This window comes from Aspergillus stella-maris (genome assembly GCF_047715825.1).
Source record: "Aspergillus stella-maris strain CBS 113639 unplaced genomic scaffold BDV14scaffold_50, whole genome shotgun sequence".
In the NCBI taxonomy this organism is placed as follows: Eukaryota; Fungi; Ascomycota; class Eurotiomycetes; order Eurotiales; family Aspergillaceae; genus Aspergillus; species Aspergillus stella-maris.
This window is the reverse complement of record NW_027396844.1, coordinates 1-17397: the sequence shown is the minus strand read 5'-3', so window position 1 is coordinate 17397 and position 17397 is coordinate 1. Positions and strand designations below refer to the sequence as shown.

The following is a 17397-nucleotide window of genomic DNA, read 5'->3' as shown; positions in this document are numbered from 1 at the left end:
CCTGACGGTCGCAAACACCAATCCTCTGGCGATATTAATTGCTTCCTTGGCGGTAGTCTCCGGAAGGTGAGTGCTAAAGATGCTCACTTGAGCTCTCTTGCCCAACAAGGCTCTCAATGTTGGCAGTGGGGAACGTTGGTACTTGGCAGCAAGGAGTGGAAAGGGAGAACCGAGTCCAGGCTGAAATGGCGTCGGTAGCGTGCCCCTGTCACTGTCAGCCTCTACGCCGTTGACACTCTAAATCAGCTGGCGGATTATTACCCCAGTGGCGAGCGCCAAGCGGCCCTACTCCTTACTCCTGGTGTTTGACACTACGGCACCAGAGATGACGCCAGATATTTCTCAAGTGCGGCAAGAATGACATCAAATTCCGCCATAAAGTCCTACAAGGATCAATCCGCTGTTGGAGCATTGTCTATATTGGTTTCGAAATTTGAAAGTGATGCAATGGGTTGCCGGCGCCGCCGGGCTAACGTGGGATACTGCCCGTGTCCAAAGAGTGGGCTCCGCATGACTTCCTAGAGCCACAATCCTCTGTGTGAATGAGTCGTTAGTGAGACAATATCGCACCATTTTTCAACACTTTTGTAACTATTCCGTGGGCCCCTTTGCTCCGGTCGCGGTTGTGCTTTCCTTCAATATCCATCGGCTCCACACGCTACCTAGACAGGCACTGAGGCAATGCCCGATACGGCCCCATAAATGAGGGATACGAGAACGAAGTACGAAGTACATCGAAACCGAACTATGTGTCCAAAATAGCATCACTTTCGAGGCGAGGTCTCTTAAGCTTGAGACACGCCCATTCTCGTCAACATGATGTTTCTGGGCAGGGCTGTAGGGCTGATGGACGATCAGCTTCGTGTGCCCTGCAAGGAACACCAGCCGATCACACCCACGGGCACGAGGCGAGGCGAAGCTTTCTTGTGCAACAGCGAGACCATGCCGATGGTCAACATACAGGATCGTCTCAAACGCCAAGCCTCGTCAGGTATGAGGAATCTCCGCTCGGCCCTCAGCTTGGGTTCTTGGCACGTCATTCTGAAACCGGCTATAATCATATACGGAAGTTCTCCGGTCTCACTTAGATCACCACCATTACGGAACTTGGCGCTTGTTCTAAGAGATCGACATTCATAACTTCGTATCAAGAGATTCGAGCTTCGTTTATGGACCCTTGGCGTTCGCCTACCCCAGTGTCAACGAACCGCCGGCCCTCTAACTCAAACGCATTATGGAACCAACCAAGGTCCCAGCTCGCCGAGAGCATCATGACTGGCTTTCTAGTCCATACCCAGGAGAATTTCGTTCCGGAATGGTGGTTTCGATTACTTTACACGCGATGGCGCAAGTGGAGCATCACAGAGCTTGGAGAACTATATAAAGAGCCGTTTGGACGTTGAACCGTTCGTTCTTTAACAGCTAGCCTGTCAATCATTGCACATACACTCTCTTTTTCTGCTTCTTGAACCCTTTACTCTCTTTCAACCACACATTCACTTCACAATGTCCAACCTCAAGTTCCTCCTCGCCGTTGTCAGCTGCCTCGGGCCGGCCCTTGCAGCTCCGACTCCGGCCAGCAGCTTCCAGAAGCGTGCTGACGACGTATGTTGAGATCATTTTGCATGTTGGAATTTGTTACTGATTTGCAAAGTCTGCTTTCGGTTACGCCAGCCTGAACGGTGGCACCACTGGTGGTGCCGGCGGTACCACCACCACTGTTGCCTCTTTTGCCGAGTTTACTGCGGCTGTTTCTGGCGATGAGCCCAAGGTCGTCATTGTCAGCGGTCCCATCACCGAGACCGCCGATCAGGTCGACGTTGGTAGCAACACCAGCATCCTCGGTGCTGACTCTAGCGCTGTCTTCGACGGCTTCGGTCTTCGTCTGAAGGAGGTTGAGAACGTCATCATCCGTAACCTTGGTATCAAGAACGTTCTCGCCGACAACGGTGATGCCATCGGTGCCGGTACGCATTCCATCTGCAACAAATCATCAATATACTGACTGGAATAGAATACTCCAACAACATCTGGGTCGACCACGTCGACGTCTCCTCTGACCGTGACCACGACAAGGACTACTACGATGGTCTTCTTGACTTCAAGCGCGGCTCTGACTACGTCACCGTCTCCAACTCCTTCATCCACGACCACTGGAAGGCCTCTCTCGTCGGCCACTCCAACAGCAACGAGGACGAAGACTCTGGCCACCTCCACGTCACCTACGCCAACAACTACTGGTACAATTTGAACTCTCGTGGTCCCTCCTTCCGCTTCGGTACCGGCCACATCTACAACAACTACTACGAGAGCGTCTCCGACGGCATTAACACCCGCATTGGTGCCCAGCTCCTTGTTGAGTCCAACGTCTTCGTTGACGGCAAGAAGGCCCTCTACTCCACTGACGACGGCTACGCCGTTGAGCGCGACAACGACTTCGGTGATGCTACTGCTGACGCTGAGGAGGGTACCCTTACTTCCGTCGAGTACGAGTACACCACCCTTGGCCCCGACGCCGTCAAGGCTGCTGTTGTTGGAACTGCTGGACAGACTCTTACTTTCTAAACACTTTACTCCTACCCTTACACTCCTGTCTAAAATACTTCCTTATCTCTTTGCTAGAGGGTAGTACGGAGTGACGACTTGTATCTGTAATTAGAACTAGTTCATCACAATTAACACCTGTACTATTACTTTTTCTCGCCCGAGCTTAACATTACCTTGCTGTCCGCACGAGGAAAGAATTGCAATTGATTCGCATTCTAACACTTACATACTGGGCAGAAGACTCGTCGCCTTTCATCCCCCTCCGCTGAACCCAACCCCTGTACCAAAGTCCGGTGCTCGCGACAATTAAGTCCGTGACCCCTACATTCGGATCCCAGTCGCACCTTCCTCCAGCTTCTAGACGTACCTTCCCGATACCCGCATACTATAAAAGGAAGGAAGGTACGAAGGATCGCACCTTCCATTTTCATATCTTGATTTATAAGCAGTGATATCCTTCATGGAGGGAAAGAGCGATGCAGGAACTTAGGTTGGGGTCGTTCCTTCCGTAACAAGATTCGGGATTCGGGATTCGGGAGGGTTGGTATTGGGCCGGGATGGGATGGGATGGGTGAGGAGGTGCGAAGCTGGAGTAGGACTACAGATGGTAGGTAGTAGGTATGTACTCTACTCATAGTGTCTTTGAGTTGGTGAGCGGTTCATTTATTGGGTTTGCGAGGCGGTAGGAGTGGTTGCAATTGCAAATATAGATGCAGATACGGTGAGAGGGAGTTGTGGTCACGAACTCGAACGGCGCTCGAATACCTAGCATATGCGGCTATACCTATTTCTAGTAGGATGGCGTGATTTGTCATTGTCATATAGTGCTATTCGCTTGTGCCGAGGAAGTGATTGTGTAGGTAGGTAGGCAGGCGTGTTGGGATAAGTCGTTCAAGATGCAAATATATATATATTCGATATCTTGGTTCGTATATAGCCAAAGCGAGTGACAACAACAATAATAAAGTAGAAAATCCAGCAAACAAATTACCAGCCCTGCAATGCAATGACAACAATCTATCCATCTGTCTATAAGTATGTGCCCAATGCAATCCTTCTATGTTACAGTCCCAATCCAATCCAACCCAACTATGCAAACGAGTGTGCTCGAAACAGAACCAAAAATAAAAAGAAAGTCAACCAAACTCCCATATCAAGTCAAACCAGATCAGATCAAACCAAGCAAATGCAATGCAATGCACAGTCCTTAAAAGTATCCCGGAGACACCTTGCTCCAAGTTAGGAATCATAAGCATCGAACCGCCAAGCCTCACTCCGTCTCGCCCTAGACTTCCACAGAACCCAAGGCATAGTCCACTCCTTCCATCTTCCCTCGAGGGATCCCATATCGCGATGCGTAGCCCACATCCTTCCTGCAGCGGAAAAGGCCTCTTCGACGGGTCCACGGCGGAGGTTCTCGTATTTCATGAAGATGCGGGGGAGGGGGTCGTCGCGGTGGTGCGCAAGTGTGCGGGCGAACATTATGGCGTCGTCGAGGGCGTATGCGGCTGATTCGTCTCGCGGAGGCATCTATAACTTTATTAGTGGGTTGTCTTTGGATTGACGGTGGGGAAAGAGGATAGGGCGTACCGCGTGCGCTGCATCACCGAGTAGAATGACTTTCCCTCTCCACCATCGACCGCCGGGACGGACTTGGTAGACGGGGTATAGCATCCAGTTCGCCTTGAGACGAGCAATGTCTCGAACCCAGGGGTCTGCGGAGCCCGAGAAGCGGAAGTGGATTTCGGATTGGAGAGCAGAGTGGATTGCAAGGCGGGCACGATTGTCAATGAACTCTGGGTTCGAGGCAGATGTTCCTGAGTTAGGTGCGTCAAGGCGATACCGCGGCAGGACGGCCTCATTGATCTGTACTATAGCAGCGAGGAAGAGGTTGGCATGGTTACGGTCGCAGAAGCTGCCGAGCAGGTCACCGTGGCGGGAGATGGCGAGACCGGTCGTCTTAAAGGGGGGCGGGTGCATGGTTTGCTGGCGGGGTGTAAGTGGTTGTGATGGGATTCCGGAGTCGCTATACGTTTGGGCATCGTCGGCCGAGGAGACGGTTGGTGTTGATGGGTAGGAGTGCGAGCCGAGAGAGCGGGCTGTGCTTCGACTTTTGTGTGAATGATGAGAATTATATGTTTGCGTGCTCCCCGTTGCGCTGGTGCTGCTGCTGGGTCGACTGAAGCTTGTTCTTGTTGATGGGGTTGGAGGGGTCGGTGGTGGTGGTGTATCTATGGTTGTTTGGATGAAGGCGAGGCCGGTATATTCGGACGGTCGACGAGGTTCAACATATTGCGTTCGGAGTGCAGAGTGGACGCCGTCGCAGCCGAGAACAAGATCACCCGCCGCAGAGGTGTTGTCTTCGAAGTGGAGGACGGTTTGATCGTTGTGTTCAGACACCTTGGTAAGTTTTTTCCCGTATACAATGCGGATGTTGGGCTGCCGCTCGACTACGGTCAACATGGCCAGAGAAAGCACAATCCTCAGCACTCGTCTCCCCTTGTACCCCTCTATCCCATCGCCATTTCCATCGATGAAATCGATCGATCCGAGAGATCGGCCAGATCGGCTGGAGAAGAGCTCGATAGCATCAACATCTGCACCGCCGTCTGCACCTTGACGATCAAGCTCCGAGAGAACGCCGAGTCGGTCGAGATGTCGTTGGGCGACCGGGGTGAGATTGATGGCACCGCCAGAGGTGGACAGGACATCGTGACGCTCGAACAGGGTGATCTGAAGATTGGGCTCGTGGGGTTTTAGCTCATGCTGGAGAGCGAGGGCGCTTGCGATGCCGGCAATACCCGCGCCCACAATCAGGATCTTGCGGGTGCGCGGCGAGGGATCCGGCACTGACACCGGCACCACATAGCCGGTCCAGGGCTTGCTGGTCTTGTTAGATTGCATGGTCTACCATGATACAGAATAGCTGAAGAAGTGTGAAGAATTTGCAGAATCCGATCAGATTATGCATGCAGAAATTGCTGATGCGCAGGGTTGATTAAAAGAACTAAAAACAATAGCGTCGGCAGTTGTGGAGCATTCTCGGTGTCAAGATTAGCGGCCGTACTACAGACAACTAAGAGTAAACCGCTGTCAAAGATAAAGTGACCCATCACATATAACGCTCATATCACATCAATCATAACCGATACAGGAAAGAGAAGGCGGCCCAGAACCATGGATTAATTGGCCCGTCGAATCTGATCTATTGCAGCGTCTCCTGGTGGTGAATCAACTTCCACTCGCCGTCCGATCCCTGTCCCCAAGTGGACGACCCCGTCGCCACATAGTGTCTTTCGTCGCGCCGTGCGTGAATGCGGTACGTAATGGTGCCCGCCATCAGGTCAATCACTACCGGCCGAACGTCCTGCAGGTCGTATTCGTCGAACTTGTGGAACGGGTCCCTGAACGCCTCTTCTAGCTTTTCCACGGGGATGAGGTCTTTCTTGGGGAACATGTAGACGCAGTCTGGGTGGGACAGTCGCTCGAGTTCGCCAGCAGGACTGGCGGAGGTTAGGGCGGCCCAGAGGGTGCGTTCGTGGACGATGAGGTCCTCTTCGATGCGGTCATAGATGGCGGGCATTTTGGCGGATATCACGTGATGTTGAGTACAGAAAGTAGGTGCGTAGGTAGTCGAGAGTGTGTTTTGCTTCGGAATTATAGTCAAGGTCTCGAGTCTAGGTGATAGCAGCGGTAGAAGATAGAATAGCAGTTATTTGATCAGATCTGAAGAGTGGTCGGCGTCCGGTATGGAGTCTGTATTTAAGCACCAACGGCAATGACATCACAAACGGCGCTGATCAACAAGCCATTCACGCCAGAGTCTGACGTCTTCCCTGCTATTATTATTCATTTGACTGGGACAGTGTATTATCATAGGCAGATTATCCTGCTGCATCTTGCATCCTTGCTGCATCGCGCCCATCGGTGATCTCATCGCCTGCACGTGTCCATCTCACCGGGCTTGGGACTCTCTTGTCTGCGTTGAAATGCCCCGTAGACTCAGATGGCAGTCCACTGCGGACGCTTGAAAGTAAACTCCCCGGCGATTAACCTCTTTGATCATCCCCATTCCAGATCTTTGCGGGGGGAAGGACTATACGTCTAGGAATGTGTGCCTGGGCTTTTTCCCGACGAGGTAGAGTTGGTCCATGTGCCTGTGCCAAGTGCGCATGCTTTCAACCATGGAACTGTCACAACAACCCTGACTGGAATCATCGGATCTTGTCACGGCTGTTAGACACAACTCACGTGGGATATTACTCAGCATGTACATAGTTTATTCAAACCATACCAGCATGAAGGCATCCAAGCTTACACCTCAAAACGAGCTCTCTTCACCCAGAACTGACAAGGAATTGCAGATCGGCCTCTACACTCAGCGACTCAAAGCCATGTCTCCTCGGCCCCTAATCAACTCTACAAATCACCTACCTTGATAGCTATACCTCACTCACCGCAGACTGCAAGAACGTGGGATTTATACATGTCGAGCGGGTACGTTTTCCAGCTCTGGCCACCGCCAATTGGACAGCAGCTCGCGGCAGCTCCAACTATTCGCGGCATTGCAAAGGCATCGCAGGGCTCACGACTCCATAATCATGTATGTTGGCAAGCAGCTAGCACACCACGTATTATCCAGCTTATGTGCCATTTAATAAGCGCCCCGCCTAACTAAGTAGTGAGCCCTTAGATTTAAGGTCCGATGAAGTTCCATATCCTGGCCCTCCACAAGCACAGTACTATCTTAGACCGGATCTCTGCTCAGCTTCCCAACCAAACCCAATACTACATTTTTAAACCACATTTCAAAGACACCAAACAACAACATCATGACCCGCAACAAACCCCGCATCTTCCTAACCCTCCACCCCCGCGGCAAAAACTCCCTCGGCGAAGCGCGCCAAAAACTCCGCCATTCCGCCTTCCACTGGGGCATCCTCATCAGCCCAAAACACACCTGCCACCCGCTCTCAAGCATCTCAACCCCGAAATCAAGCACACACGTGCACTTCGACGTAAGCGACGCGATGTACACCAACCCCTCCACGCAAGAAACCGAGCGCGATAAATGGCGGTTCCGCGTGCGCAAGAGCTCAGATCCCTGCATTGAGTTCCAGATTCTGTCTAGGGTTTTTGTGGGGAAGGTTCCAAGGAAATATGAGGGTGTGAATCTTAGGGTGTTAAGGGAGGAACTGGGGGATATTGCGTTGCCGGATAGGGAACAGGGTCATAATTGTGTTTCTTGGACGAGGGAGGCGCTTGGTGTGCTTGTTGAAATGGGGGTGCTAGAGGAGGGCTTTGAGATTGAGAACTGTATGGATGTTGCGCTGAGGTTTGCGGATAAGTGTATTGCTGAGCAGAGGGGGTTGGGGAGTGTGCTTGATTTTACGAATCGGGCGGGGGCGTTTATCTGATTCTTCTTCTTCTTCTTCTTCTTCTTCTTCTTCTTCTTCTTTTTTTCTTTTTTTTTTGTGTCTGTGTTCTTGGGTTCTTGGGTTCTTATTGGGTGTTTATGGAGTTGAGCGTTGTTGCTCTATAGAGGAATCGGTCGTCGTATTTCGCGCGTGTGCAGTTAGCACCCAGAAGTAAAAGTGATGTTTCTTCTGGTCGCTCCTCCGGCAAGTACTGCGAGAGACTGAGAGGAAATGAAGGAAGAATATGAATTTCTATCTGTGGTCACCGGCACGGGGAGCCTCTCTTGTAGTTGTAGAGGAGAAGCATATCTCTTAGAAGAGCCCAATCCCTCAGCTACAGTGCCAAGAGATGAAGTATTACGATATAGGCGAAAATCACCATTGCTAGTTCTATGAAGCAGAGGACGAGGAGTGAGGGAACGCAGCAACGCCGCGACATCCTGTCCAGAAATAGGTACATCCGTCACTGCTGTTACTCTTTGAGCGTGAATGGTCTTGTAAACTACGGCTGGGAGCGTCTTATCTACGCAACGCCCATCCAGTCTAAGTAGGACATTGCTACTGCTATGAAAAAAAAAGAGGAAACAACAAAACAAAAACCATCAAATAAGAATCTAACCAAAAAAGGTCTATCGTCTATCATCATGACTATGCAAAGAAAATCCGCCTCCAAAAGCGCGCAGACAGAATACTCAAACAGCGCCTGAAACAAGATGCTAGATTAAACTTAGGAGATAAGAGTTCTCTGGCCCATTAAAGACAATTTTGCCGTTTCCATCTGCCTGGGCAATCATTGCAACCAGCTGGGCCGGTTCCAGCTTGACCTGGCTCTGTATCCTGTGATCCGGTCTGGAAGCATGCACGGGCGAGGAGTTTGCAGGGACGAAGTACTCATGTGGTGTCTCCGTGTATTTGGCTCCGGGTAAATAGGCGGATAGAATGCCGTCACACTGGGTGCGAAGTTTCGAATCCTGTGCCTTTACAATTTGAAATGCTTGAACCACCCAGTCGCCGCTGTTGGGTGGTTGGGTCGGGTCGGGTCCGACAGCCGTCATATAGAACGGATCGATTGCGATGGGTAGGGGGTTATCGCTAGAGACTTGACCCCAGGAGGAATGCACCCGGGGCATGATGAGTATATCGGTATGGTAAGGTGAGAGTCCGGTTTCTGGTTCGTTGTCGAAGTGTCGAATTGCCAATACCCTGTGCTCATCGAGAACAGTCGTCATAGCTGCATGTGGTGGAGAGAACTGGTTCGACCGCAATTCCTCAACGATAGCCACTTTCTTGCTAATCGGGTGGGTAAGAACGGCGCCTATCCCTCGCCCTGGGTGCTCGATACTCTGAAGATGGTGTCCTGATGACCCTTGAATGATATCGATCTGGTCATGCTCCTCTTTGGGGCAGAGAATGAGGTCCTTAGGTTCCTTGCCATGACCGGTTTCAATAACCCGGGGACGGGTCTTGTCGGGCCCCCGTCTCCAAACATTAAAAAGACTTCGATCATTCTGTTTCCAGCTGTAAAACTTCGTGGATCTCCAAATTTTACACCCCGACTCAATGTCGTAAGCTCCTAGGTAACACCTCCCGTCCCCGTCTGGCGGTTGAGCGACATAAATCGAAGATTGTCCTAAGAGACATGCGGCCATTTCACCGCCTGTCCAATATTTCATCTCATGGGGGATATGCAACTTGAACTTCTCCCCTTTCATATTGTTGAGAGCCATGTAGGCAACGTCCCTAATTTGTGTTAGAGCTAATAATCAGAGTTGGGAAGAACCGTCAGACCTGCGCAATATCTCTCCATAACAACAACCTTTTAAACGAGCCACCACCAACCCATTGTCGTTGCACATTACATCGTAGATAGATAATGGTCTAGGGCCGCCTGGCCATAGGCAGTCCGCTGAGACCGAACCCGTCTGGTCCCTGACACTCGTGTCTTGTTTTGGCCTGCCCGTCCAGTGCAACGTGTCGCTTGGACCATTGGAGTCTTTAGGTTTTTCGACCCAGGAAATGAAGTCTCCGGACAATGCGAGTAAAGCTGAAGAGAGCTCGAGAAAGTTACGCGCGTTTCCGGTTCGCATCAAATGCCGTCTGGTGACTGAAAAGAGGTTAGCACAGTGGGAATGGTAGGTGCCGAGATTCTAGGAACTCCTCAACTCACAGTGGATTTCCTGATCCTGTTGTTGTATCTCGGTCTGGAGAACGCCGCCTGGTGCATAGAGGGGATCGTCGTTCTTGAAGGCCCGGATATCGTCCTCCATGCATTGTTTCGATGCTTGTCGCCATCTCTCATTGACTCGCTCGCAGGTGATGATGTCTTGTAGCGGCAAATAGCCAATTGCTTTCAGAAGCAGTTCGTCTGGGAGTCTATCGCATTGATTAATTTGCTCGCCGCTGGGCACCGCGTTGTTCCTGTCGATTCCGTCCTCTCTGGGTGTTTCCATTGTGTCTGGCGCAATATCGCTTGGTCTCAAGCACCCCAGAGCAAGGATAGTGGGAAAGAGGGGTTGAGATAGTAGCAGAGGGGTAAGCCGTGAGGGGGTAGTGTACTGAGCAGGTCGAACAGTATGTAAACAATAGGGAATACTGGTAGGCTGTATAGCGAAGTGTTCGCGGCACTGCAGTCATGAGAGAAGTTAGACAAATCGGAGAGAACGGGGAGAAGAGGAGAGTTCTTATGGATGGCTGCTGTTCAGTTGCTTTGTTGCTACTCATGTTCAAGCGTTACTATATTCTGTGTGATCGATATGTAGAGTACAAAGAGGATGAACCCTGGAGCAAACAGCTGAATAACTGCCTGTTTGAGCTGCTTCAGCCACAAAGCCGCTACGGAAAGAAGCATTTGGATGATGGGCCACAATTACCTTTCCCAAAGAAGCTTGCTTCGGCTTGAAATTGTAGGTACTTCAATAAAGATTTTTCGAGTTCACTTTGTGAAAATCATTGCCTTTTGCGAAGAGTATTCCTATTGCCTAACCGTAACGTAGCAAACACCAGCCGCTCCGAGCTTTGCACAACAGACTTTCATCTTCACACCAGAAAGCAATATGATCCAAGCTAGGCAAGCCAGATGCTTGGCGTCCCTTATGATGGCTTCTCGCATTGCGGGGCAAAGTAGCAGTCTCTGGCCCTCCGGGTATATAGCATTGACGAACCGTTGTCAAGGTATCACACACCACCTCTTGGAACTTGCAGCCCATGACTTCCTTGGCTGATTTTTGAATGATTGGTTCATTGGTAGGTATCAAGCAGCATCCGAAGAGCTCTTCGTGTTTCCGGTAGAAGCCCTGCCTTATGTATTTAAGTGTAACGACTGTCATAGTGAACGGATTGATCGCAATTACGCTCCCATAGTCCTCTCCGACTGACCCCTTATCTGGGCCAAATACCACCTCAGCAGGAAAGTAGGCAAAGTCACCTCCTGCGGTTCGGACGAATCGGTGGATTGTATAGGGCCAGTAGGTTCTCATCACGTCCCATATTTGGGCAGATCCAGTCATGTTGACTATAACAATCTGCTTCGATGACGGATGAGTGAAGACTTGGTCGACTGTTGTTCCATCCGGGGCGGGTATGATCTGGATACATTGCCCGTTGTCTCCTGCTATGATCTTGATTCCAGTCCCTGCGTAAGGAATCCCACGTTTGGCACCGGAGAGCTGCAGGATCAGCTCGGTGCCATTTGCGGTTCGAGCGAGCTTGTTGAATCTGGCGCCTATGGTTGCTTCCGAGTAGAGTACGACTTCCTTATTGAACCAAAGCCAGTGCGGATCTAGCACATCACTCCTATACAGCCTTTGTTGCGTGCAGAGATCGTACGCTTCCAACAGGTATTTCTGCTTTTGGGGGTCCCAGCTTCCCGCATAGACCCGCGAGTCGCCCAGGAGATAAGGGATGGTAGCATTCACCCGTTCATAGCTTTCACAATAGTCTAGGGGAAGGGTAAAGGCGTAGTCTCGCTTGAAGATTATTGACTTAGTCTGCAACGACACAACAGCGGCTCTGCATGGACAAAATTAGCAATAAGTAGCCAAAATCCCGCTTGCGCTGTAAGCTTGGTTACCTACCTAACAACCCGATGCGACAAAGTGTCGGTCTCCAGATGCACCAGGACGGTGCGCTTTCTATTGGCAGTAAGCTGTGTGAATCCCACTGTATTTGGGCTTTCAGGGCTGAATAGCTCTTTTGCTTGTATACATCCGTCTTCAAGCTCGTCCTGAAAGCGCCAGAATAGGCCGCCAGGTGGCTCCGGCCACCTGGCGGTTTCCCCTTTCGTTTGCGCAAACCAAGCGACTTCTCCCTGGCCAAGGGTGCAGGCTTTGATTCCATCTATCACCGTTACCGACAATAGTCTCCCCGTCTCCACGCAGTGCGTCTGTTTTACATGGTTCTTCAGCCTTTTATAAGGCATGCGATCTTCGGATTTCGTCGGCGCCAATGCTTTGCAATCAGATTGTACCATGATCTCGTATCCGTGGGTCGTTGTCCACTCTCGGACAAGGCCTCGCCAGCCTCTGTTGACTCCTTCACAGCGAAAAATCTGCGCCGGCAGGAGGTAAGGGAAAACCCGACACGCGATGTCGTAGGATAGCTCGCCGAAGCCACCCATGTTGCATACAATAAGGCGGCTAGCAGCGACAGGAGAGAACTTTGATGGGACAAAGGCGGAATCTGGCTTGAGATGGCGATTATAACGTGCAAACTCTAGGTAGACTTGGTCAGCTCATATGTTTTTTATTACACTCTTATCAAGGAGATCCATCTAGGTGCATCGGCCCCCTTTTATGCGTTTTTCGGACTATTCTTCTCGCATCTACAATCGGCCCCGGCCTCTAGCCTCTATTGACAGCACAATATGAAACCCTTGCTTCTGCTTCTGCGACGCATCTGAGTCTTTGACCATTATCGTTTTCAGGAAGTATCTAAAGGTCTCTTACATTGCTTTGTGCGGGGGTCGTTTCTCTTTCCGCTATGAAAGATAACTATGAAAAGGTCGTGAGCCAAGAAGTGAAAGGCTGCTCATAGTGAATATCCTCGAAGAAGATCAAGTAGAGGGACCTGGAGCATCTGGCTATGGAAGATAAAGAAAGTCATTCGCCATACTATACCATGGAGAAGGGGGGGGGTCTCACATACGCCAGTTCAATGACACTTCAACGAATCTTTGTTGATTGAATCATCATCAGGTTTCCAACACTATTTTACATAGATTTGGAATCAACGTTGGTGTATGACTATTGACGCTGAAAATTAGGTCGTGGAATTAAAAGGGTTTCTTGTTGGAACTACATGGTTTTACCGTGAAAATGACATCTAGACGCCATATTGTTGGCCGTTGCTCTGTTTCAACGCCTTTTACCGTATGTGGTTCCAGCATGGTATATTATCGCCTCAGAAACCCAGAAGTTTGCACGCAGTTCTTTAAACTTATTGCTTTGATCTTCAAACAGCACTGTGCGCTTAATGATCAGTACCTGTCCAGCGATTCTAAGTAGGTAGGTAAATAGGTATTTTTTGTTCTGTGAATATAGAGCGCTAAAGAGTCATTGTATATAAAACTTATCCCCGTGGCTATGCAAAACATCCCTTTCACCTTGAATCCAAAAACCAAGGTTCATGTCTGTCTCGTTTCTACCTGCCTCGTTTCTATAACTATAACGCTGTGACAGTGGCAATCATCCGTAGTACCCCCCAAACCGATTTAAACTCACAAAAACCACCGAAACTCAGGCGCCCTCGGCCCGTCCCTCAACCGCTCAGTCGGCACATCCGTAGCCTTAACCTTGACCCCATCCCTCCTATCCCTCCTCCTATTATCAAACAGCATATACAGCCCCAAACACCCAGCGATAGCCGCACCCGTCGCTCCAAACGCACCCACCGTAATGAGCGCAGGCATATATTTGGGCTTATCCTGCTCGCGAAAGACATTACTCGCGACGAGACCCATCAGGTTCGCAAGTGGGACACCGATACTCGTTAGTAGCACGCGCCGGCCTTCGTGCGCGATGTTGTTGTTGTACCATGTACTTAGCAGGACTGAGGGCGCGGATGTTCCCCATGTCATCATGAATGTTGCGAAGTAGGCTACTTGGATTTGGGACTCGATGTCGTTGATGGATGCGTAGATCATGAAACCCGTGAATGTGAATAGGAAGCCGAGCACGATAAAGGGGGATCGGAGGCGGACGGCGTCAGAGCTGAATGCTAGGATTAGAAGCATTACGGCGCCAGTGATGTTCGGCGCAACAGTGTACAGGTTTGTCTTGACGGTTGAGTAGCCCAATCTCTGGACAATCTGCGGCATGAAGAGGGATACGCCTTGCAGGGGGACACCGAGGCAGATTTCGATCGCTAGGAAGCCGTAGGTTGACGGGTGCCGGAAGATACCGAGAGCTTCGCGGAAATTGAATTTCTCGTTGACGACGGCGCTCGAGTCGACTTGGATTCTGTGAAAGGCGAGTGCTTTCTCCTCGGCTGAGAGGAATTTGGCTTCTGCGGCGCTGCGAGGCAGGTACCAGAAGGCGAAAAGGGAGAATGTGACTGTTGCGCTGCCTTCGATGATGAATAGGTATCGCCATTGGGACATTGGTGTGTTTTTGATCTGGAAGACGCCAAAGGCGATTAGACCTGCGAAAGCGTTGGCGATGTTTGAGGCTGCGTAGAAGAGGGCTAGCCGGCGAGCCAGCTCAGCGCGGCGGTAGAACGTCGTCAGGTAGTAGATGACGAGCGGGAAGAAGGCAGCTTCTGACATGCCGAGGAACCAACGTAGAGCGAACATGCTGCCAAAGTTATGTGCAGACGATGCAATGAGCGTAAAGGAACCGAAGCTGAACATCAAGATTGGCAGCACCTTGGCAGGGCTGAAGCGTTTGCCCAGCATGGCGATAGGCGGCGCGAAGATGACATATGGGACGAAGAAGATGGAGAGTAGCAAGTTGTATTGGCCGGGCTTGAAGTTGAGGTCTGTTCAGTCAGTAATTGAAGCTATTTGGGAACCTGGATAGACTTACCATCACTCATCCCATCAGTCTCTGCATTACCTAGATTTCCTTTATCCAGGGCGTTGAATAGATCTATCGTCGTGGTTAGCTGGAATTCCTCCGAAAGCTTGTACAACCTACACATGACAGCCAACACGGGCATCAACCGCAGATCAAACCGCCGGCAGAGCGCCCGCTCGGCCTTGTGGTCGACCACATGAGCGACATTCTCAACCACGCCAGGAGCGTACTGGCCGTACTTGTTGGGGTCTTCATCTGGTAGAGAGCCTCTTCCAACAGACGCAGGTGATCCCACTGCAGTCAACGAGGGAGACGCCTTGGTGTCCATGACCTTGATGTCGCTCTGCCAGTACTATTGTTGTCGGACAGATCGTGGACGAGCGATAGAGAATGAAAGAGGGCCAGGAATTGGCCGATGCAAGGGATAGATAACTGCTCGTCATAGCGAGGGATAATCTACAACGGTATCTTGGAACGAAAGATAGCTTATCGTATTATCGGCCATACCAAGAATTTCAACCCCACCTCTACCTGGGAGAGTCAAGAACGACAAGACTTGGAGGTTACATTGGCTGGCCGGATGCAGCTTATCATGGACGGTTGATGCGACGTCAAGAAAGACCCGTGGCCAGGGTTCCCGCGGTCGATGCGGGGAGCCGCTCGATCGGGAATGGATTGATAGCGCTGTTGGAGAACCTATATATACTGGGGGTAGTATATCTTCTTTGAAAGAAGAGCGGAGATCCTAGCCACCATGGCGAGATTTGGAGGCCCTAAACATAGATAGCCAGAGTCCCCTGATTGGTGCCCTCACGAGAGGTCATTGTTCACTCAGATAGGCAGCATTATGTCAATCTATCGCTCAACATGTTATCTTCACGAGGAGCAGATAGGGATCGTGAAGTGCCGAGTATAGATTGTCTCCGATTACTGTGAAGAATAGAATGTATATGCGGCGACGGAGGTGCGCTTGGATGAAAGCTTGGGTTTCTTGTCTCATCAGCTTCCTGAGCTCTTACTTTTCAAAAGTAGACCGATGTATCACAAGATGCTAAGCTCAAAGAGGGCATCGGTTGTGATCGGGCATTGTCGTGGGACGTCTTTGATGATGTGTTAATCTCGAACCCCGGCGCGAATTGTGACTTTGTTGTATGTAGCAGTGACACTCTCCAAGTCGCACGCTCACTGCTTGTAGGGTATGAGACGTCCTGGGCCAGGCTGCACAAGCATATTGCTCTGCGACCGGCTCAGATGGCGGAAGAAGACACGACGCTCCTGAGTGATACTCCACCACCGGCCAGCAATCCAGTGCTTGGCTCGCTGAGCCTCAGGATTACTTCGCTATTGGATCCATGCATTGCCAAGTGTATAATGGTTCTCGGATTGGATAAAGTGGAACCGCTCGCAAAGAATTGACACCACCTTGCATCAACCGACCAAAAAAGTGCCGGTTCTTGCCCTCCGCGGTGAGACAACAACGGTATGGAAGTTAGTCGTCGCAGGCGGTAAACGATAGACTTTCGATGGAAATTGTCTGGATGTCAGTCAATATGTCAAAGCCCTTGACACCCAAAAGCGATTATCTGGCCTAGCCCCGGGGAAGCCATCCTAGCCTCAAGAAAAACATATTCAGCCGTAACAAGGCGAGAGTATCATTCAAGTTTTAATATACACGGAGACTGCCGAGCAGATATAACAAGCCAAACCGAAAAGACGAAACGCGATTACCGTCCGGGCAACTGTTGGCTCTGCATCATGGCAGCGTTCTGTTCCTGGAAGCGTTCGTTCATGCGGGCGGATCCCTTGAGGTGCTTGTCGATGCAGCGCATGACGCAGCCCTCTTCGCGGTTGATGAGCGACTTGGTGGTGAAGTCGTTGACGCAGTCGTCGAAGCACTGTTGGACGAGCTTGGAGTACATCTGGTGGAAGGACATGTGTTAGCATCTAGGTGAGGATTGATGATTGGGGCGAGTTTAGGGTCAGAGATGGCGATCGGGTATGATAGACAACGTACGGTCATGAAGCCCTTCATCTGCTTGGCCTCCATGCGAGACTCAAACGTGCGCTGCTCAGCGGCCGTAAGTCTGGACAAGTTAGCATCAATTCGAGGATGCAGGGATACCGTTTGCAATTCGCAAAAGGGCAATAGTAATGAAGAAGAGTACTGACGGTTCCATTATGATTATATTTGGATTAAGTAATGGGAGATGAAATGGTAGAGGAGTGAGTAGTTGCGGATAATATTATTCTGGCACTATCCAGATCGAGCTCCGAAGCTCAAGCCGCAAGCTCTTCAGAAATACACGTGACCAAGCTACTTACACATGATGTGGGAAGTGATGGATGATCTTCCATTGGGTGGCTGGTACGGCCGCCTAGCTAAGATAACTCTACCTGACTAATGTATGACTAAGCGAGGTCGA

At 50.7% G+C, this 17397-nt stretch overlaps 7 protein-coding genes across 7 annotated transcripts; 2 read left to right on the top strand and 5 right to left on the bottom strand.

Annotated features, from left to right (window-relative positions):
• Positions 1–1323: 1323 nt before the first annotated feature.
• On the top strand, positions 1324–2710 carry BDV14DRAFT_105003 (pectate lyase family protein). Its single transcript, XM_073765564.1, has 3 exons — positions 1324–1605; positions 1655–1967; positions 2015–2710. Exons 1-3 carry the CDS (start codon positions 1507–1509, stop codon positions 2563–2565), a joined length of 963 nt encoding a protein of 320 aa, XP_073625478.1. The 5' UTR covers positions 1324–1506; the 3' UTR covers positions 2566–2710.
• A 969-nt stretch (positions 2711–3679) lies between these two features.
• BDV14DRAFT_104973 (uncharacterized protein) lies at positions 3680–5590 on the bottom strand. The gene is made up of 2 exons (XM_073765563.1): positions 4138–5590; positions 3680–4077 (listed from the first exon to the last, which is right to left on the bottom strand). The coding sequence occupies exons 1-2, from the start codon at positions 5449–5451 to the stop codon at positions 3787–3789; spliced, it is 1605 nt and encodes a 534-aa protein (XP_073625477.1). The 5' UTR covers positions 5452–5590; the 3' UTR covers positions 3680–3786.
• An 11-nt stretch (positions 5591–5601) lies between these two features.
• BDV14DRAFT_104958 (uncharacterized protein) lies at positions 5602–6287 on the bottom strand. Its single transcript, XM_073765562.1, has one exon. It carries the CDS (start codon positions 6128–6130, stop codon positions 5753–5755), a length of 378 nt encoding a protein of 125 aa, XP_073625476.1. The 5' UTR covers positions 6131–6287; the 3' UTR covers positions 5602–5752.
• A 970-nt stretch (positions 6288–7257) lies between these two features.
• Positions 7258–8008, top strand: BDV14DRAFT_178126 (uncharacterized protein). Its single transcript, XM_073769532.1, has one exon. The coding sequence runs from the start codon at positions 7380–7382 to the stop codon at positions 7962–7964; it is 585 nt and encodes a 194-aa protein (XP_073625475.1). The 5' UTR covers positions 7258–7379; the 3' UTR covers positions 7965–8008.
• A 672-nt stretch (positions 8009–8680) lies between these two features.
• BDV14DRAFT_202665 (F-box protein) lies at positions 8681–12579 on the bottom strand (the record flags this gene model as incomplete). Its single annotated transcript, XM_073774088.1, has 5 exons — positions 8681–9704; positions 9804–10068; positions 10132–10588; positions 11126–11972; positions 12038–12579. 5 exons carry the CDS (start codon positions 12577–12579, stop codon positions 8681–8683), a joined length of 3135 nt encoding a protein of 1044 aa, XP_073625474.1.
• Positions 12580–13424: 845 nt separating this feature from the next.
• On the bottom strand, positions 13425–15510 carry BDV14DRAFT_178124 (putative MFS transporter). The gene is made up of 3 exons (XM_073769531.1): positions 15095–15510; positions 14984–15046; positions 13425–14936 (listed from the first exon to the last, which is right to left on the bottom strand). Exons 1-3 carry the CDS (start codon positions 15300–15302, stop codon positions 13678–13680), a joined length of 1530 nt encoding a protein of 509 aa, XP_073625473.1. The 5' UTR covers positions 15303–15510; the 3' UTR covers positions 13425–13677.
• Positions 15511–16600: 1090 nt separating this feature from the next.
• Positions 16601–17299, bottom strand: tim9 (protein transporter TIM9). Its single transcript, XM_073765561.1, has 3 exons — positions 17144–17299; positions 16989–17058; positions 16601–16893 (listed from the first exon to the last, which is right to left on the bottom strand). Exons 1-3 carry the CDS (start codon positions 17149–17151, stop codon positions 16699–16701), a joined length of 273 nt encoding a protein of 90 aa, XP_073625472.1. The 5' UTR covers positions 17152–17299; the 3' UTR covers positions 16601–16698.
• Positions 17300–17397: the final 98 nt, after the last annotated feature.